Source organism: Olea europaea, chromosome 12, assembly GCF_002742605.1.
Source record: "Olea europaea var. sylvestris chromosome 12, O_europaea_v1, whole genome shotgun sequence".
Lineage (NCBI taxonomy): Eukaryota > Viridiplantae > Streptophyta > Magnoliopsida > Lamiales > Oleaceae > Olea > Olea europaea.
In genome coordinates, this window is record NC_036248.1 from 24,265,968 (window position 1) to 24,287,676 (window position 21,709).

At 35.0% G+C, this 21,709-nt stretch overlaps 2 protein-coding genes across 2 annotated transcripts in view; one reads left to right on the top strand and one right to left on the bottom strand.

The window, feature by feature from the left end:
* The window catches only part of LOC111406816, a 20,183-nt gene extending 3,338 nt beyond the window's left edge, over positions 1–16,845 (top strand). Inside the window, exons 7-14 of the mRNA XM_023036188.1 lie at positions 291–372; positions 472–648; positions 720–773; positions 1,604–1,696; positions 1,782–1,847; positions 8,589–8,635; positions 14,340–15,044; positions 15,362–16,845. Coding sequence (XP_022891956.1) covers positions 291–372; positions 472–648; positions 720–773; positions 1,604–1,696; positions 1,782–1,847; positions 8,589–8,635; positions 14,340–15,044; positions 15,362–15,743 — 1,606 coding nt within the window. The 3' untranslated portion in view covers positions 15,744–16,845. The remainder of the gene's footprint in view (positions 1–290; positions 373–471; positions 649–719; positions 774–1,603; positions 1,697–1,781; positions 1,848–8,588; positions 8,636–14,339; positions 15,045–15,361) is intronic.
* Positions 16,846–17,661: 816 nt separating this feature from the next.
* On the bottom strand, positions 17,662–19,589 carry LOC111406149 (growth-regulating factor 7-like). The gene is made up of 4 exons (XM_023035377.1): positions 19,189–19,589; positions 18,965–19,120; positions 18,635–18,854; positions 17,662–18,543 (listed from the first exon to the last, which is right to left on the bottom strand). Exons 1-4 carry the CDS (start codon positions 19,334–19,336, stop codon positions 17,856–17,858), a joined length of 1,212 nt encoding a protein of 403 aa, XP_022891145.1. The 5' UTR covers positions 19,337–19,589; the 3' UTR covers positions 17,662–17,855.
* Positions 19,590–21,709: the final 2,120 nt, after the last annotated feature.

The following is a 21,709-nucleotide window of genomic DNA, read 5'->3' on the forward strand; positions in this document are numbered from 1 at the left end:
TGCACAGTGGTGCAATTGAATAAATATTTCTGCCACATGTGGGACCCATAATAGTTGTAACTTTCAGGGAATGATTCTCCAGCTACAATTAAGTGGTTGTAGAACTCGGATATTGCATTTTCCTCAAGTATTTCATAATAGAATTGAGAATTAAACCTAAATCATCTTTCCTATATTACGTTTATATGCTTGTATCTGGAGTAGATTATCATTCTCCTTTGGAACCCCTCAAAAGTTAGGTGTTCAAAGTATACTTTGAATTAGTAATTTGTTTCTTATTCTTCATGTAGTGTGAAGATCTGGCAGGCAAGTGGCGAAGAAATGATGAAGTCATCGAAAGTTAATTATGCTTCCTTCTTTCTGTTGAAGGAGGTCTGCATATCATGCCAAAGATCTCTGTTGTGATGTATAGAAACTGAAGGAATCCAATCTACTGCTAATATTTTAACTTGCAATTGTTTATGTTATCAGGTTATGGAAGTTGATTCTATCACAGTCTCTATTCTATCACTTATTGTACCTGTGCAATCACCACAGAAAATGCCATTGGCTATTGGCAAAGGATCTGGAAAATTTGAAGTATGGATATGTGATATCCCTACCAGAAAATTCGAAAAAGTTGGTTTTTATGATGCACATGACCACATTGTAAGCCCTCGATACTCATAGGTCTTTTGCCTCAGTGATGACAATTAACTTGTAATATGATTTCCATCCAGGTTATGGGTTTAGCCTGGGCTTTTGATGGGCGTTCTTTGTACAGCTGCAGTCAGGTATTAAAATTTAAGTTCATGTATTCATGTTAGTATACGATACATATTCATTTGGTCTGCTTAAGATTTTGCTTGCTTATCTCAGTGATTTGAACCAATTGGCATTTTGACGTCCTGATGATAGAGGATTGAATTGATTAAGATATTTATATCAGTAACTTGATCCTCTGTGTGTCCCCCTTGTGTAAAAGTGAACTTTGTATGAAATTTTTTTTGGTATTAAAATTTAAGTTCATGTATTCATGTTAGTATACGATACATATTCATTTGGTCTGCTTAAGATTTTGCTTGCTTATCTCTGTGATTTGAACCAATTGGCATTTTGACGTCCTGATGATAGAGGATTGAATTGATTAAGATATTTATATCAGTAACTTGATCCTCTGTGTGTCCCCCTTGTGTAAAAGTGAACTTTGTATGAAATTTTTTTCGCTGATTACGTTTTCTGTGTTTATTTTCCCCTGAAGCCCACCTTAAAAATATATCATACATTAAACAAAGTTACAGCTGAAAGAAGCAATTGGGCTTCAAGTTGTTCATTCTAAAATTTTGGAATCTTTTTGTCATATCATTATTATAATTTCTAATGGTTTGAAGTTTCAATTTATTTTGCCACCAATTAGGTTTTAGTTATATTGGCTAGATTTTCTAGATAATGCTGACAGCCTGTCTAGTTGAATGGACAAGGCATATAATAATCTATTATTTGGGAATTAGCTTATGCATTCTGCTAGGCTATCAATAGTTGATAATTGTATTGAGAAGGCCTTGTAATGGACTCAATGAAGAAATTTTTGCAATCATGAGTGAATTCTTTTTTACAATTACAGGACAACTCTATAAGGAGCTGGTGTTTACATGGAAACTGTCTGTATGAAGTTCCAATTCCTTCAAATACGCCTGGTGTGAAGTGCTCCACTGATGTATGACACGACTTTTATTATTTTCTAAAATATGCATTTATATATATGTACATTTTACCAACAAGAAATAAGAAATTATCTGCAGGTTCCCAATGCATTTGATTCTTGCTTTGGTCTAGCGGTATCCCCTGGAAATTTAGTGATTGCTGTGGTATTATATCTCATCTCTCTCTCTCTCTCTCTCTCTCTCTCTCTCTCTCTCTCTCTCTATTTGTATAAATATGCCACCGAATATAGCCCTATTGCTCCACTAATCTGATATTCTCCAAGCATCTTTTTACTCGATAGTGTTGTAGAAATAATAAATAAGCCTTCCTCACATCTACTCTTTTTCCTCTCTCCCTATCAGTTGGGATAGATAAACTGATGTAGGACAATCCTACTCTAAATAGGATTGGTTTTTCTTTGTTATTTAAGTTTACTTCTCTCTCGTTTTGAGATTTTATTTTAGTTTTGTTATACTAGTAAGATTAGGGAATATTTAATAACGCTTTGTACACTTCTCAATAATCAATTCAATACAATAAAATTATTATCTACATGGTTTCTAATTTTTCAACTTTATTTTTGTTTCACAAATTCTAATTTCTTGCCAAAATTGGTACCAAAGCAATATTGCCATTAATTGATGGCCATCTATGGTGACTATAGAATTTTCTTGAGTTCCAGCAGTGTTTCAATACCCACAAGCCATCAATTACTTTGTGAAAGTCTACCGAGGAGATATAAATGAGCCCTATCTGAAGCGTGACTAGATTTTTAGAACACGACGCACCATCGTTAACAAAATGTGCAAGCATTGTTGAAGGCTTTAAGTTTGAAAACTAAAGAAGTCTCATCTTACTTTTAAGTTTAAGAAGATAGAAGGGGGCAAGAAATTTGAAATATAGAGGTATGCAAAATTTTGCTTTTTATTGAAAAGTACTACAAAGATGAGGTTGTGTATAAAGTGATAGAGATGGATGATTGTCATGTGCTCTGGAACAATTATGTTAGTACGATGTAGATGCCACTTACATATGCTGAGATAGCATGTATGCATTTTGGTGATATGATAAGATTATCCTATTGTCATGTGATGAGTAATGTGCGAATATCCGTGAAAACAAAGAGCAAAAGATTTATAAGTTAGATGATGAGGTTAAAAATATGTCATTCAAGATGATCAGGATGTTACCTATGATGAAACCGCAATAAAAAACGAAAAGTATGTGTAAGTTGAAAACTTGAAATCTATTCATCCTTTATCCTTAGACATTGACAATTATAACAAGTGTAAGGATGGAAAACATTTTGGTGAAATTGCAATTAATTACCCGAAGATCGAGCCGCACACTAATGATGAGCAAATTGAAGTTCAGAATTGTCCAACAATAGAAAAAGAGACTTAAACTTTCCAATCACGAATGAGTCAAATGTGGAGTTCCATTATTCCTATCACAGCTTCTTGATTTGATACGAGTTGATACAGTCATTCATAGGAAGATAGCCTATCATTTGATCTCCTGTTGTCGGTGCGAGACTAATTCACACATCTTCACTGGTAGAATCATCTCTGATTAGGTATGGAATCATTTTGGAGATAACTTCAAGGTTTCAATATGGTCAAATGAGGGAGTTAGATCCCTATTCTAGAGATGGAGGTATTCGGGGAAGTATATTCGTAATGGACACATTTACAATATCATTCTTCTATTGATTTTTAGGTTCTTATGGCTTGCGAGGAATGATGCTAAGCATAATGAAATTTGCATGGATCCTTGACGGATCATTTGGAGAGTTTACCTCATGATTTTACAGTTTCATTTGGGTTGCTTATTCCGGCCTCTCACCTCTCTTTGGTGTTTTGTTTACTCATCCTCCCTCAGCACCCCTATTTTGGTCTTTTGCGTACTCCATCGGCGTAATCTTACAAGAGAAACAGCAATGGATGTGTTAAAGATAGAGTCAGTAGTGGTGGAGGCATTATTCGGGATCACGCTAATTTTAGTGTTAAAGCTTTCTCGTCATCTTATAGAGATGGTTAATTCTTTTTTTAGCCTAAAGTTTATTATAATTACTACACCTAAACACAATAGCAACATATTCTGGGTATCAAATCAAATATACCAAGTGCAGTTGAAGCTCTACATCACATTATTATTACCAACATAAATAACGAGAAAGGCCTCTGAATGAGGGAACTCCCATCTCCCACCAGCTAGAGCAATCAACACAGCTAAAAAGACAGGTCTACATATCAGTAAGGAGCAATCTTCCAGCGCTGATTGTCTCCCATTTTCCATTCCCAAAGAACAATAGTAGTGCCATCATGAACGCCACCATGATTTTTATCTCCATTAAAAGCATTTGCATTTAGGCAAATATTATTAACCATACTTATTGTTCTGTAACCATTGCCCAAGTCTCTGCTCTCTGTCCACAAAATTGACTCATCAAGACCATCAGAATTGTGAGGAATCAATTGCATAAGATGGGTGGCACCAATTGAGCGCTTCATGGCCTCACTAGTGGCTTTATTAATTAATGCAAAGCTAGGAAACCTCTCTTTCATTTTTGACTCTTGTGCTTTCTCATCTTTAACCTAGTGCTAAAGTGGGTTTGATGGAGTGGAAGGGGCAAGGATAACCTTTCCATCCTGGATGGTCAAAGAGTAGTTTGTCTCCACCTTAGAATAAACCCAGAATTTTGAGTTGTGGTGGCTATGGTGATGGACAAACGAAGGAAGGTGGAGATGGGGATGGTAATGGTGATGCAGAATTATTTTTCTTTGATGAGAGACAATTGGAGAAAGCGGAGGATACTTTGCTCTCCCTATATGGGAGTTATGATAAACATTGCTGACTTGCGGTGATGGAGGAGGTGGTAGCTCATTTTCTTCATAATGAGGTGGTGGCCGATTTTCATTGTGATGGGAAGGCGGTGGAGCATTTTCTCCATAAAAGGGATGTAGTGACTGACTTCCATAGTATAAGGGAGGTGGGTGTGGTCATGTTGATGGCGGATACTCTTCTTCTCTCTTGCCTCGACCATGATGTAAATAGGGGTAGCCATGGGGGTATTCCATTTTGAAAAAAATCTACATAGCTGGTTGGGGCTTTGAAATGCCTTATTCTTGAGGCTGAGATACGAGCTATCTTAGAGTGAATTTTACTTGCTAGTCATTTAGGTGGAGATCAACTCGTTTGTGGCCCTTCAGGGGTAGAGGTCCATGGACGACTCGATTATTCTTAGATAGATTAGATACAATCTCTCTATTGATCATGATACTTTTTTCTACACTTATTGTGAGGGAAACCAGGTTGCCGATTCACTTGCATTTGAGGGTGGGATCAACGATACTATCACGAGTATGCCCCTTAAATCTTCCACAATGTCTTTGAGCTCTTGTATAGATTGATAGATATGGTTTTCCTAGTATTAGAAAATGTTAATTTTATTTTCATTTACTTGCTTTGTATTAGAACTAGTATTTATCTTATTGCCCTCTATTTGTCTCCCTATAAAATAAAATTCTTTAATTTTTATACTCATTTTTAACCACATATTTACACAATAAAATTTTTGTACGTAAACTCGAGACTTTTTCCTACTTTTTAACCACATATTTTCAAAAAATCACTATTCAAAACTCCATTTTTTCAAAACAATGGCCGTCAAACAGGGGCTACATTTCTTTATACATTGTCCCATCTTATTGCTTTTGGAAGGTTAGGTTTACACTCCCTTCTTTTGTTCTCATGGGTTTTATTATTAAATAGTTGGGGAATTCAATTCCCCATCAACATCCCCTAGTCGTGCCTGAAAGCCCACTAAAGTTGTGCCGGTGTTTTTCTTAGAAAATTGAGAATAAAAGTTTCATTGACCTTTTTTGCGGTTTTTGTGCCATTGAATTGAATAAGCACAAGGAAAATATGAATAGTGTGGATTTGAGTTCCCGTACTAGTTATTTTGTGTTGAAGAACGCATTACAGGATGTTGTAAAAAGATGAGAAACATGAAGAATTAAAAATAACACCAGTGGCCTCTATCGAGAGCAGACTTAAGTATGAGAAAGCGAACCATGCATTGTTTATGAAGACATGTCATGTAGAAATTGTCCGTGTAATGAGCAAGATTATTTGCAGTGGAATAAGGATTCTCACGACCCAAATGAAATCCACTGGGCCCAAGAAGTTTGTAAATTTGTTCGAGTCTCTTCAGAGCTATTGAGGTAAGTACCCGACTGTAAACTTCAGGAGCCGTGGGATTAGTCGAGGTGCGTGTAAGTTGGCCCGGACACCCATGGTCATTAAAAAAAAAAATAAATGTAAATTTGAGGGGCATGACTCCTTCACCAGAAGTTGCAACGATTGTTCTTTCTTGGATGATGATTGTAAACGAGAAAGGAGAAGTTAATATGACAATGGAAGATTCCAGGAATCCATGCTTTTAGTCTAGATTATGCTTTCACAACATGGCTANTCATAAAAATATACTGAAGCAACCTGAAATGCAGGTTGATATTGTCACGGTTACTACTTCCCTTGTTCGACTTGCAAATGTTCAGTCACCAATAGCTACAGTGACTTGTCATTTATGAGGCATATGCAGAAAAATAAACAATATTCACTTGACAATGCAAATTTTGGTGCGGAATCAATCAAACAGAAAAGAAAGTTTTATGAAGCATTAGAAAATAGTCTCACGGAGTTATCATATAAGGTTGGAGATGCAGACCCAATCCTTGATGTAATGGCTGTGATGTTAGAGAACATCTCAAGCATTAGTCATAGCCAGAACTACTGTTTTTTGTTATATTTTTGCTGTTTAGTTCAAATTGTAGCTTCTATTCCAAATTTATCCTATCGAAACAAGGCTTTTCCTGAGGTTTTATTACATCAATTACTTTCAGCTATGGTCCACCCAGATTACGAAACACGATTTGCAGCTCACTGTATCTTCTCTTTTGTCCTTGTGCTGTCTTCCGTTTGCCCTCTTCCAAGCTCAGGCTGCAACTGAGTCGAAGATGGCTACAGAGTTCTACGAACAATATCAAGGACTGTTTGTGTTCTCTTCATTAGCTGCCTTTTTTGAAAAGATGAGGAACCAAAGGAATTCTTCAAGGGAGAATATTAATGAATTAAACAACAAAAAGTCTGTAGGTGAGGAAGAACAGCTAAACAATAACAGTGGAGTGTTGAATGGAATTAAGTCAACTTATTGTCAAGTAAATAGCTTTAAAAGTTGACCACAATAGGGGAGATTGACTATGAAAAGGAAAAATATGATTTGGTTGGTGAAGGTGTGGTTATATTCACTGGAGCTTTAGCATAGTATCTGGCAGAGGGTGTAAGACCCAACCTCTATGCCCAAGCTTTTAACTTACATACTGTCTGCCATAGGAGGGAAATTTTTGTCTTACCCCTCACGGCTTTCTATCACTTCCCTTAGGATTGTAACACGTGATATTCTCTTAAGAAAGAATTAAGTTGAATTTTGGTACCAATTTGATACGTATTGTCCGCTCTAGGAGAGTCTGAGCTCATCTTATCTCTCACGAATTTCTATTGCGTCGCCAAGATTCAAACCCGACCTTTTGAATCTTGGTATCAATTGACAATCCGTACTAGGATTTAACCTAAGTCTCTCTTAAGGAAAAGGTCATAGGTTCGAATCCTGAAGAAGCGATAGAAAGTCATAATGGGTGAAATGGTTGGGCACAGGGCTTGGATCGTTACAAAAATAAGCACGTTTTTTGTAATGACCTGGCCTCTATGCCCAAGCCATTAGCCGTTAAGTACCGTCTGCTCTTTCTATACCCAAGTCGTTAACTTATGACCTGTCCGCTCTGAGAAAGCCTAAGCCCATCTCACTCCTTTCAGTTTCCCAATTGGTACTAAGATTTAACTTAAATCACTCTTAAGGGAAAAGTTAAGTGTTTGAATTTTAGGGACGCGACAAAAATTTCTGAGGGGTAAAATGAGCTCAAACACTCTTAGAGGCTTGTTCAATTTGTACCAAAATTCAACTTAAGTATCTGTTAAGGGGGCTATCACGGATTCGAATCTTGTGAACGGGACAGAAGGGTAAGATGGACTCCAGTTCTCTTAGAGCGGACAGTATATACTTCATAAATTAACGGTTTGGGTATAGAGGCCGGGTCATTACAAAGGGTGATCCAAAGGTTCTTGCAGTTGTGGAGAATAAAAAGTTGCATGTTAAACCTTAAAGAAATGGTGTGCTGATGGATCAAATTATGCTGTCTATAGAAGTTCCAAAACTGTGTTACTTTATTCAGTTAATTAAAAACACTCTGAATATAAAGCCCTCGTGATATTCCTCCTATTGAATGTTGACTTTATAGCAATGATGATTGAATGATGAACTCCATGTTCAGTACTCTGCTCTGGGAGCAACTAGAATTTTGGCCCAACTAGCCTCTATGTACAGTAACCAAAATAAATTTTTCTTAGTAGAATCTAGAGTTTATGGTATGATCTGAAAGAAATCAGAAATCTAATATATGTAGCAGAATACTGTCAATATGTCTATTGAATGTTGACTTTATAGCAATGATGATTGAATGATGAACTCCATGTTCAGTACTCTGCTCTGGGAGCAACTAGAATTTTGTCCCAACTAGCCTCTATGTACAGTAACCAAAATAAATTTTTCTTAGTAGAATCTAGAGTTTATGGTATGATCTGAAAGAAATCAGAAATCTAATATATGTAGCAGAATACTGTCAATATGTGGTGATTTCCTTTTATAATTTTCATCGTCTGATGTTAAATTATTGATACTCATAAGCATTCTCACTTGATCACAATATTTATATGCAAGATATATAACATTTAATTCGTGCCTTGCGTTGATCTTCTACGATAAACTTTGCACCTGTTCTTTCCAGGTTCGCAGATTTGATTCCGATCTACTAAATCCTATGTACCAGGAAAGGTGAGTTCTATGTATTTCATCTTCTTTTACTATACTGTTGTATATGTTTGTTCCATAGACATTCTTATGCACCAAATTTTATTTTTGTTTACATGCACTTATATGGAGTTGCCTGCGTCGGAACATTAGCTATGGGTACTTCTTATACTAATCTATCATTCAAGAGCTCGCAGTAAGAATATGTATATTAAAATGCTTATACTAGTTAAGCACCCACAAGTCACACACTCATTTCATCAACCTCAACCCGTCGGCCCTGCCTCTTCTTACTCCTTTTTTACACCCTTCACATATTCACTGACTATTTCTCCACTGCCATCCACCACACCTAATACTTCCTACTTGCTACTCCCACCCTTTATGTTGTAATTTATCACCTCCCTTCAACTCCTCCCCATTTTTTAAAATTTTTAACTAAGTCAATTTTCTTTGGCCAAAATAAAATTTGTCTAGTGTCAAAAAATTATCAAATTTGATCATTTAGTCATGAAAAAGTAACTTTAGTTACATAGTGCCCTTTCATCAAAATTTCTTATGGGTAAACTAGGCTAAAGTTGTCGAGGAAGAGTAGTGTTTAAAAAAACTAGAAACTTGTTTCAACTGTGCCTAGTTTGACAAGATTACCTAGATGTTGCGAAATTTGTCCAAAAAAGGAAGAGGGAGAATGTCTAGATGGGCTAGAAATTCTCATTAGCTTCATTTAGTTTGACGAGAAGGCGTAGATGTATCGAAATTCATGCAAAGAGGAAAGAGTGTGTTTAAACGATTAGAAATTCTCATCAACACTTATCTAGCTTTATGAGAATGTCTAGATAGTTTGAAATTCGTGCATAAAAGTAGAGGGAGAATTTGGAAAGTGTTTTGAAGAGAGAATTAAGGATGGAAACAAGGTCCCCATTGCGGACCTTGCCCAATCCACGCTGAAGGTGTGACCTGTTCATATTTTTTTTGTATTTTACATACGATCAAAACTTAAAAATAAAAACTACAAATGCTTTCTTTATATATATGCTCTATCATAACAATAAATGCGGCAACTCCGCAACAAATAATAATTATTGCTCAAACTTAAGTACCTCACTCGTGCTCTTTACATGTGAAACACACTCTAAAATACTCAACTACAACTATACATCAATGATTCAAATTTATATGCAAAGGTCACAAAAACTCACTAAATTAACACAACCCAAAAAACATAAATACAATCACATAAGAATGAAAACTGGCTAAATAGTCTAAACTAACTAAAACAAGTCTACCAATCAAATTTTTTAATAGCCATCACCACAATAGAAATTTTTTAAGAACGACCAAACTGCAAATTGTCAAAGTTTCTGTTTTACGACTTCATTCTTCTCCCTAGTATATGTGACAGACTCGATGCAAGATGGTTCGTTCCTATATAATGAATAAGAAATGTATATTATATTACATGTTATGGTAAATTTTGGTAGGGTACTAACCTTTTAATGATTTAACATTAGGGTTTCGACTTTTAAAATGTGGTACTATGGTTCCCAAACCTATAAAATTAGTGCCATATTCCCTTAAATAGTCGATTTTCGGGTAAAATGACCATACTACCCTTAATTTAATAACATAAAAAAACCAGAAACAAAAACATTAATAAAAAACAAAAACGGAGAAAAAAAGAACTAGAAAAGAACAGTTCACCTTCCTCCACGCTGCGCCAAACACCATAGCATCACCCTTACCACACCGTACCACCACTCACTCAGCAAAACAACCTTGCTATTCTGACCATGAAGCTTAAATTTACCTATTATGGCTCCTAATTTGCTTATATTAGAAACAACAAATCAATGCAAGTTATAAATAAATTCCACTATCATTGACTTCAACAAAGCAATTGATCACTTTTTGCTGAGAAGGAAAAAACAAAGCAATCGATCAAGCTTTTAAAATTGATAATATTTATATGCAATCAATTGATTAGAGAAAAACTAATAAATCAAGAAATAATTAGATAAGATAAATATAACCAATTAAGATGATCAAGATAGAGTTATAAAGAACCAGTTTACCTAATATGAACAGAAATATAGTAGAATTGAGAAAACCAAAAATTAGTTTGTGAAGTGTGAAAATGAAGTTCTATAAAATTAGATATTCAATATCATTATGTTATGAACACAAATGGTTCGCAACAAAGAGTAAGCAAAACAAAAGGAGACAAGATGAAAAGTGGATTAATTTGAGGAAACTTGGACCTCAAAATATTGTTAAGCCTTCCAATTTGGTTAATTTGAAGAAACTCAGACTTTCCGATATTGGTAATTTGAGGAACAAATAAGTCTCCCAATTACAAACAAGTTTATAAGAATAATATCTCAACATTTTATTTATTCTTTGATTCGATATTAATAAAGAAAATCAACATGTTTCCCTAATATTTAGGACCACTAACTAACTTCCAACGCCTCACTAACTCCTAAACTAGCTAAACTAAAACTTCTAATGACAACTGATTTAGACTAAGTCAAAGATATATAAATAAAAAAATTGAAAAGATAAAATTTATTACAATTTATGGATACATGACATTCCAACTTTCTTAAAAAAACCTTGTCCTCAAAGGGTGAATTTCGACAATAATTTTAGCCTTTTTTCTTCGCTTCCAATTCAGGATCAAGTGTAAAGTGCATTAAACCTTCCAATTAAATAAGAACTCATATTTGAATCTTTGCTAGTATCTTCAAGTTGGTTTTTGCATCATTTATGAATTGCCATTACTAGGTGGTTGGAGGAAATGACTGCATAACATTTAGCAATTGATGACATTCCCCGAGAACATTGTGCTTACTAATCCCCACAATAACAATTTATGCATAATAGTTCTTCACTTTTATCACTCCCTCGAAAACAACATCGTGTAGTTGTTGAAAATTTGAATTGCAATGATTTTGCAATTTTTATGTTGGCTCTGAATACCCTTCATTGCATGTCTGTTCAACTCCATGAGCATTCACTAAGATTACAATGTCACTACTTTGACAAAAGCTTTGAGTAGACAACAAAGCTATAGATTTCCCAGCATCACCTTTGGTAGGTTGATTTGAAAACAATCCCAATTTTGCTTCCAACATCTTTACATCTCGTTTATTTTGCTATGGATTGCATTATGATCAATAACGAGGACTATCATTCTCTCTATGTGGTCTAGTCGTTGCTCTATGAATAGACTTTATCCTTATGTTTTCTCTAGCTTTGGTATCAGTTCTTACAAATACAAATGGTTCGTATGAAGAATAAGCAAATTGAAAGGAAAAATGATGAAAAGTGAATTAATTCAAGGAAACATAGGCCTCCCGTTATTGGTAATTCTATAATTTATTGGCATTTGATTTGTTCTTTTATTCGGTATATATACAAGTAAATCATCATGTTTCCCTAATTTTTAGGACCACTAACTTCCTATCCCGAACTAACTCCTAAACTAACTAAAGTAAAACTACTAATAACAACTGATTTAGACTAACTCAAAGATAAATAAAAATATGAGAACATAAAATTTAGTACAATTTGTAGATAAATAACACATTATGTACCTGACAAGGGAAGAAAGAAGAATAGAGGTAAATGGAAAGTACATTTCTTCTTTTATCTATATCCATTTTGATCTTAGTTATGTTTTCAAGTTTCACATTTGTTTGATTGCAACAATTTTGTGCAGTCTTGTCATGAAATTAGTCGGTTTCTGGTGGCCATGATGGGGTGGTGTTATGATGTTGGGATAGGGTTGGGGATTCTTTTTCCTTTTCTTTGTTTTTATGTTTTTCTTCTCTTTCTTTTTAATATATTAATCAAGGTAGGATGGTCATCTACTCAAAAATTGACTATTTAGCTATCAAAATGACGATTTCCATCTAAAAATGAAGTGGGGGCAAAGTCGGTTTCTGGTGGCGATGATGGGATGGTGTTATGATGTTGGGATAGGGTTGGGGATTCTTTTTCCTTCTCTTTTCTTTGTTTTTATTTTTTTTTTCTCTTTCTTTTTAATATATTAATTGAGGGTAGGGGGGGTCTTTTACTCAAAAATTGACTATTTAACTATCAAAATGATGATTTCCATCTAAACATGACGTGGGGGCAAACATTTCAAAGGTTTGCAACTGTGCTATGTTTTAAAAGTATGGGACCCTAATACTGAAACATTCATAGGCTAAAGACCCCAGTAGAATTTACACTACAAATTATTATAATGTTTGTAGACCATGACTAAGGTGAAGAATGTTCTAACCGTAAAATAAAACTAGTTTTGTTGTAAAAGAAATATAATTTTTTATATTTCGTATTTGTTATTTTTGTAACTAATTTGTTTTATTTTATGACGTTCTACACTGTGTTTCAGAAGGTTCAGTGATGAGGTAAATTGAATTTTCTTTTAATGAAAAATTCATTCATAAAATTATTATTTATTCAATTGTTTAAAATCTGGAAATATTATGATTACATTTGATATATATATATATATATATTATTTTTTTTTTTTTTACACATTAATCATCTTTCATCGAATCTCGTATAAATACTCTAGGAGATGAATGAAGATGTAAGATAAGAGTAATTTGACAATTTGTATTGTGGTTGATGTTCTTAAACATATTCTATTGTAGTTGTTTCTTAAACAATTTGATTGATTGCTTTGTTCTGGTCTGTTTAAACTCTTTTAGTTATGATTGTTTGTATTTATTTTTTCGAAAGATTGATTTAGTCATAGAGATTCTGTGCTCTGTGCATATAATTTTGAATCATTGCCTGAACAGGTTCTTGTTTAGTTGTCTTGTTAGAACAAGTACATTTCACATTTAATGAGCTCAGGTTGAGCTACTCGAGTGTTAGCTATTATATGTCACGGTGTTGCCGCATTTATTGTTAAGATTGAGCATTTAAATGAAGAGGACATTTGTAGTTTTCTTAAAAAAATTGACTGTATTTAAAGAACACAAGAAAGAAGGGGCAGTAAACAGGGCATAGCGTACCTTCCCTGCCTTATGCTGGGATTGTTGCAAGGCAAGGGGTGAAAATCCTTGGGGGGGGGGGGGGTTTGGTTGCCATCCCTAGGATATGAGTGGTCTGATTTAAAATTCTGGATTTTTTGTCATAAAATTTCTTGACCTAGTTAAAGCTGAGCAGCCCAAAAGTACATTGCTATTGTTTGGTAATTTTTTGTTCTTTCGGGGGTTCTAATCTGGTGCCGTCTTTTTGCTGATGAAGAATATTGCTGAGGAAAGACTAAGAGGATGCAGGACCCCAGGCAGTGTGCTAATTGGAGGGTACGTGTGGGAAATCCCACGTGGTTTATCAAAACATGTATATTAATGATATATTGCTTCATAATCACGAGACATCCATAAGCCAATTACTCTGTAAAGTCCCTACCTCTGCCCTGGTGGAAAATTCCCACTGTTCACTACTCCCTCCTGCCCCTGCTCTCCGTGTGTGCACATTTGTTGATATTCTTACAGGGAAACCTTTATTCCGTCCGTAGCATAAGTTTCCCGTCTATAATATAGGATATATGAGTATTTCGCTAAGGAAAAAGCATGTTAATCAGTAATTCACCAAGGACAAATGCAACAGGATTTTGTTGAACTATACATTCGTATAGCTACTAGTTCAATCTGATTTTTGCCTGTATTGTGCTTCTAAAGCATTGCTACTATTGTATCTATCTCAGGACTCAGAAAGCTGCTGTCGAGTTTCTTTGGATTGGAGGACAGCAGTTGGACATTTTCGCTGATGTATGTCCAGATTTTGAAGTTGATGCTTTTCCTGGTTTCCCTGAGGAAGAGCTAATATGGTGGGAAAGAAATATGTTATGGTCTCTGCGTCACTCTGAATATCTGGATAACCCACTGGTTCTTTGGGATATTGTGGGAGCACTCCTGGCCTTTAAACAGTCCATACCCAAGTTCGTGGAGCATGTCTTACACAAATGGTTGACATCTTACTTCAGATCCCAGTTTGACACTCCTACAACATTTTTGCTTGAAGCCTCTAAATCTCTTTCCAAGCTTTCATCTCGCCAGTTACATCATTTGAACATTATCAGCAGGCATGTGGTACTTAAAGAGCTAAATGCAGACAAGAACGGTGGGCAAGAACAGGAATTAGAAGGGTTAAGTTGTGCTGAAGAAGAACAGTTAAAGTTATGGATGGAATTGCTCTCGAACAGTGAAAGGGAACTGCAAGAAAGGCTCGTTAGTCTCACCTTTTCTGCCATTTTAAGTCTACTGTCCAATTCAAAAATGGATTCTTCTAAAGTTGGATGCTGGAGTCCTATTGGATCAGCACAGATGGAGCAGTGGGTTTCACGTAATTATAAATATGTGAAGGATTATCTTAAGTTTCTTGTAGCAGAAGTTGGAAAATATGACAAGAGGTAATTCTCATAGATTTCTTCTTTTGAACTTCCGTTTTCTTCAAGACATTGTGTGGAAAAAGTATCAATAATAATATCAGCAATATTTTCATCTGCTAATATTTGACATCTCCAATCTTGCCAATCTAATACGAGTGAATGCAAATGTTTGGTCATTGCTTGTTACATGTTAAAGCTGGAACTCCTTTCATGCAACTTAATATTTTAAGACACAATTTCAGGTTGTAGGCTCTTGGTGTGACTCTTGCAATTCCAACCTTTTTTATTAGCTGTTTTTGTGGTTTCTAATCAACTTATATATTTGTTATCTACAACAGGAGACTAAAGGACATTTGTGGATGTGAACTGGAAGAGCGATGCAGTTACTGTTCAGCAATTGTTCCATTTGAATCGACAGAATTTGCATTTTGTTTGGGAGTTAAGGGTAGTAATAGGGTAGGCCAGAGCCATAAACTTGTGCGCTGTGCTGTTACTATGCGTTGTTGCCCCACTACCCCCTTATGGTTTTGTGTATGTTGTCAACGATGGGCTTCAAAGTTGACTCCTCGAGATCTATTCACAATGCCTGGATATCTTTCAGATTTGCAATCTTTTCTCAGGCCTTCATCTGTAGGATCATCTCTACCATACTGTCCTTTTTGTGGAATACTTCTACAAAGATTACAGCCAGATTTTTTGCTCTCACCAACTCCAGTGTAAATTTAAGTTTTCCACCACAAAAATTATTACATGGTAGATATATATTAACTTATTGAAATTGGTTAATTTGCCAACCAAAAATGTCCATTTTTTCTGCTGCGTGTGTCAATGTGATTCGGTCATGCAGTTACTCCACTGGTGTATCACATGTTTATTCGTAGAATTGAGTTTGCCATCAGCATTCAGGAACATGTGGTGAAATCAGTCCTCTGTCCAAAAGGCACATCTCTATCTTATTAGGCAATGCTTGGCTGCTCGGTCTCCACTGGTAGTGCCACTCAGCTGCTGGTGTGAAATGAATCTACTTGCATGGTAGGAGATGCCAGTTTTAAATTCAAATTGTCTAGGTAAAGTTTGTTGAGATTGGATTAAAGAACCCGTGAACAAGTATCCAGATCTAACCTTTTCATGCTCCTTTGACTATGTTGAAAGTGGAAATAAGGTTAGTTACAAGGCTTACTATCCTGCCAACTTCAGAGAGAATGTTGAATGTCAAGGCAGTTCAGCTTAGTAATAATCCAGGTGAGAGAATGAATTGTGGGGGTGATGGAGAAGATGGGTTTCAGAGTGGACAAGGGGTCTAGAGGAAATGCTCTTGAAATTGAAGTGATGGCCGAGGAAACCTTCGCTCGCTGAAAACTGTGGTGGTAGGCTGGTAGCCATCACATATTGGTGGTGCCCTGCCACATGCTGCAGCTGCAGCGCACTTTGGGTATTATAGTAAGGTTTTTGTAATGCATCAGCATGCTTGCTCTGACGGTGATACCTTTATGTATTTATTTATGTTCCGTTTGGTTGAAAATTTGAGAATATAGTTATATGGAAACAAGGAATATTTAAATCTCTGTTTATTTCTTGTACCTGTTACCTTGATTGGTTTAGATGAAATATAATCAGCTGTATTATAGGACTATTTGGATTATTTTGTTGGATAATAGCACCAAGAATCAGACTTTGCATATTAATTTCCAGGGATGCTACACATACATCAGGGTGTCCATACTGGTATTCACCCCCTCACATGGAGGGCGATCCACTTCAAATAAAATATAATCTATCCAAAGTAGATCCCCCTCCCGAACGGATACAACATTATGTACAGGTAAAATATTCCTAATTTCTATTCTTCTTTAATTTTAAATCAAATTTAATCCCATTTAACTGTTATATATTTGACAGGATTTAATGATGGTATTTTATTTTGCTGATGCTTTTGTTCATTATATATGTACAGAAGAAAAATAGCTATGGTCATGGGAAGACGAGGATTAACTGCTGAAAAAGTATGCACTGAGAGAAGTGGCAAATAGGAGGATTTCTCTATTTTCTCCTTTTTTTGAGTTGTGTTGTGTTGCTCGTGGCTCAAATAATTTATGGAGTATTGAGAATCAACTGAGTGATGATTGCTGAACAGTCTTCTTAATAGGTGGTTCTTTTTCATTATATGTTACACTCATTTATTTCATCCAGAATTCTCAATATTACAATGATTCTAATGTTATAAAGAAAATTTAACTTTTAAGTGGTAAATACAAATTTTGTTAGCTACACAAAAGCTGATGAAATCAGCACAACTTCGTGGCAAAATACAGCATCATATTCATCCCATTGGCATCACCTTGGTTTGTATCGAGCATTCGGTTAAAATATTTAAGGCAAGCCTACAGTTTGAGCCTATCAAGCCAAATTCGTGCATTTATTCAAACTTCTATTACTAGCAATATCCAGTTGTGATACCATTCGCGAAATGGGAATTCAATAAGGCTAGGCTATTTAAGGTTATGAACAGTCTCTCAGGTCCAATGTTTTGAGACCCCATTCTAAGATGATTCATTTGAGATGTTTGTTTATTGTCTGGTCTAAAAATAGTACATTTTATTTTAGGTGCACTGAAGAAGGGAGAATTGAAGTCCAGAGGTCATCCCGAGTAACACTAAAATTTGATTAAAATTTAGAACACTCAATAACTCCTCTACACCATGCATTCATTTAAGTTTGCAAAAGGAATTCATCATTTGATATCTAAATCCATTGAGAGCATTTGAATTCTCATACCAAGTAAAGAAGGCAATAGAGTGTCGAAAAGATCAAAATGCCCAAAATCAAGGAGAGTCAATTTTCAAGGAATTTTGCTGGTTTCTGAGATGGTGCAGTAGCTGCTGCAAGGGTAGTCGGGCTATTGCAAACACTGCTATCAGAGTGTGAGAGCAATGTCCAATGAAGAACACCAGATGGCGATGAGACAGTAGTTGCTGTGGTGCTTATTGAATCATATGGAGAACCCGGAATTGAGCCTCCGCCTCCAGCAACAGATCCAGGTCGTAAAGCCTCAGCAAGCGGTCCACCTTGTGCAAAAGACATCCAAGAAACAGGTCTTAACAATCTTGAATCCTCAACACCAAACTCCTCTTGATTCTCTCTCATTTCTTCATCCAAGACGTTTCCAGCACCCATAACCATTGATAGATCGAGTGAACATGTGGAGAGGTTCCCATGCTCAGATGAAACAGAGGATTCAAAATATCCATTTTCATCAATGAGTCCCCGTGGCTGTTTGTCCAAAAACACCAAATCAGGATTATAGAATGCTCCAATGTTAGATTCACCGCCTCTAATACACTTGAAAACATCTTCCGAGGCTTGGAACATATTCAATGGCTGCTGTTGTACATAATCTCGATGAAAAACAGAGGCAATAGAACTATAAATCGAACCCTCATCCCCGAATCCAATGCTGGCGTCCACCAAATGCTGCCATTTTTGCCCTGCATCCATTCCACCTTCGATCGACCCCAAACCCCTTCGATCATTAGCCAAAATCAGTAAACACCCAAACAGAAACACAAATCAATGTTTAAACACAAACTAGTGCAACTATACAAAAAACCAACCTTTCATATTTCTTACTAGAGGATGTAGAAATACTTGGATCAGTTTTAGGATTAAACAAAAGAGGGTTTTTCTTCTGGTTTTTGACTTCCACAGGCTTTCTTGAACGGGGACGGCTTTTCTGCAGGTGGCGTTCACAGTACTTGTGATTGGGCACCACATCTCTTGAGCACCTCCATTTCTTGCCATCCGTTCGCTTGCACCTTTCTAGATGACCAGTCGCTGCACTCAAAACACCAATATCAAGAAACATCTGTTCAAAATCCACATCTAATCGAGTACCAAAGGTGTAAAAAAGAACAAATCATTGAAGAAAAAGAAAGCCACTTTACAGGAAATTGAAGGGCTAGGTGGTGCAGGAAAGAGAAGATCAGCAGGCACAGGAATAGAGGCCATCAAATAGTTATAAATCATTGCTTGCCTTTCAAGCTCCTTCCTTTGAGCAGATGTGAAAGGATTCCCCATATTTGCAGCCAATTCATTCCCACCTGGGCTCACACAACAACAAAGGAAAATCACCTTTTGATTTAGCACAAAGAAAGAGTGATGTAATTACCTGCGGATTTGAAGGCGGTGGCTGTGACGCTGCTATTGGTCTCACAAGGAGAAAAGATGTTATAGGTCTGCAATTTTCTTGCAACCACTGAACCGCCGTCTCCGCCGTGCTTCCAACTGGGCCAACCACCGTTAACACTGTTTTCCATAACCCTTTTAAGACCAATTTTTTTGCAGAACTAGAAAACCACTCCAAAAAAGTTGTTAATGGAATTCGAAGGCCCTAAAAGTATAATTCTCGGGTATTTTTTCTTTGTTTACGGAAATGAGAGAAATTTATGGGTTTTAACGAAGAAGGGTAAGGTTGTTTTAATTGTGCCGCCATTCTCATCCTTTGCTTTTTGCCTCCATGCTTCCAACATTCGGACCAATAGACACAACAGTAGAAAAGAAAATCTTATCTTTTCTTTCTTTCCCTCTTAGCTCCGTTTGACCCAAATGATAACGTGTGAAATGGTAAAATGACTGATTTAAAAGAAATGAAAAAGTTTTCGATTTACGTTTAATATTATTTTATAAAACAATGTGTGATTAAAAATAAAAGAAAGAAAAATAAAAATTAATGTCGTCGATATTTATATATTTTTTCTGCATTCAAAAAGCATTCCATCAAGTACCATGTTTGGCAATAATTATAGTTTAAAGTCAAAAATAAATATTAATTTCTTTCACACATTCACAATTTTTTATTATCTATACATTTTATTAAATCCACTACTTCTCCCAAGAAAACACTATTGTGACCTTGCCAGCATTACTGGTTAGTGTTGCTCGAATAAGCATACAATGTGTGATTAAAAATAAAAGAAAGAAAAATAAAAATTAATGTCGTCGATATTTATATATTTTTTCTGCATTCAAAAAGCATTCCATCAAGTACCATGTTTGGCAATAATTATAGTTTAAAGTCAAAAATAAATATTAATTTCTTTCACACATTCACAATTTTTTATTATCTATACATTTTATTAAATCCACTACTTCTCCCAAGAAAACACTATTGTGACCTTGCCAGCATTACTGGTTAGTGTTGCTCGAATAAGCATAAATTATAAGTTTCATTGTCTTTTGGAAAGTGATTTTAAGCTGTTAATTAAAAAAAAAAGAAAAGAAAAAGAAAAGAATGTGAATCATAAGTTATTAGTAGTTCTAAATTCTATGAAGTAGAGAGTGTTAATTAAAAAAATTGTTCGACTACGATTTGTTGAACAATAATTTATTAATTGACAGATGTTATTAATTTGTTAAACATTTACTTCAAAAAATAATATATATTTGAAGTGGAAAATCAACAAATTAAAGAATTTCCAGGAAAATGGATAATAGAACGTGAATATGAAACATATATAAAAAATTATTTATTAGGGTATTAATTTTGAGATAACAGATTCTACTAACTATTAAACCTTTGAATTAATCTCAAGTACAGGAAATAATCACGGAATCCTTACAGGTGCCATTGTGGTGTCAACTTATTCGTCTTGACCTTTTTTTTTTTTTTTTTTTTTTTCTCATCTTTCAATGATTTATTGCCATGTGTATTTTTTAGAAAGAATTCTGTGAAACGATTCTGTAATCATAGCAAAACTCTAAATCATTACAATTTATATTTGACTTAACAAAGTATGATTGTGGGAGCAAAAATGTAAAAGTTAGAGGATGTATGGGCTAATATGAGCGGGCCCAAAAAATAAAAAATAAAAAAAAAATAAATAAAAATTATATATATATATATATATCAAAGACAACTGTATAATAGGATAGGCTGTCCCCAACAAACACAAAAGTCAAATAATTCAAGGTTATCCCCTCATTGTCTTGTACCTGACATATTAAAATCAAATTCTGAATAAATTCTAATAAAAATTTATGAAATGGTTAAAATTAAGAATAATACTTTTTAGCATCATAAAGTTAAAACATCAATAATTTAAGCATTGTGATAGGTCATAATAAATGAGTACTCTCTCCATTTTATTTATACAAGCTGACTTTCCTTATATTCTTATTCTATTTATATAATCATATTTATTTAATAAGAAAGTATTTGTTTCGTTCGCTTACCAATATACTTTTATATAATTTACCTAGTTATAATCAATTCATTTCCTTAATCTTAAAATTATACATATTTTAATTTATAGTTTTGAAATGATCCAAATACATACACACATTTTTCACTTTATTTACTACTAGTTGATAATTAAATATGGGTAAAATACGAAAATTCTTTGCAAAAATTGTTTTTTATAACATTAAATAAAATTTCTTAATCAATTGTTCCTCCTCCATTAGTTGATACTTCAAGAAGGCTTTACCAGGAATGAAAGGACAAAAATTGATTCATGAAGGTTTAATTATTGAATCGCTTCCCAATGGTGATTCATGAAGGTTTAATTATTGAATCGCTTCCCAATGGTATGTTCCGGGTTTGGTTAGATAATGAAGATCTGATCTTGGGTTATGTTTCAGGAAAGATCTGGCATAACTTTATACGGATAATACACTAAAGATCCTTTTTT

Coding starts and splice junctions, on each gene's coding strand:
- LOC111406149 (XM_023035377.1), bottom strand. CDS start 19,336: ATGGAAAACAGTGTTAACGGTGGTTGGCCCAGTTGGAAGCACGGCGGA. Junction 19,121..19,188: donor CACCGCCTTCAAATCCGCAG/GTAATTACATCA, acceptor GTGTGAGCCCAG/GTGGGAATGAATTGGCTGCA. Junction 18,855..18,964: donor ACCTAGCCCTTCAATTTCCT/GTAAAGTGGCTT, acceptor TTTTGAGTGCAG/CGACTGGTCATCTAGAAAGG.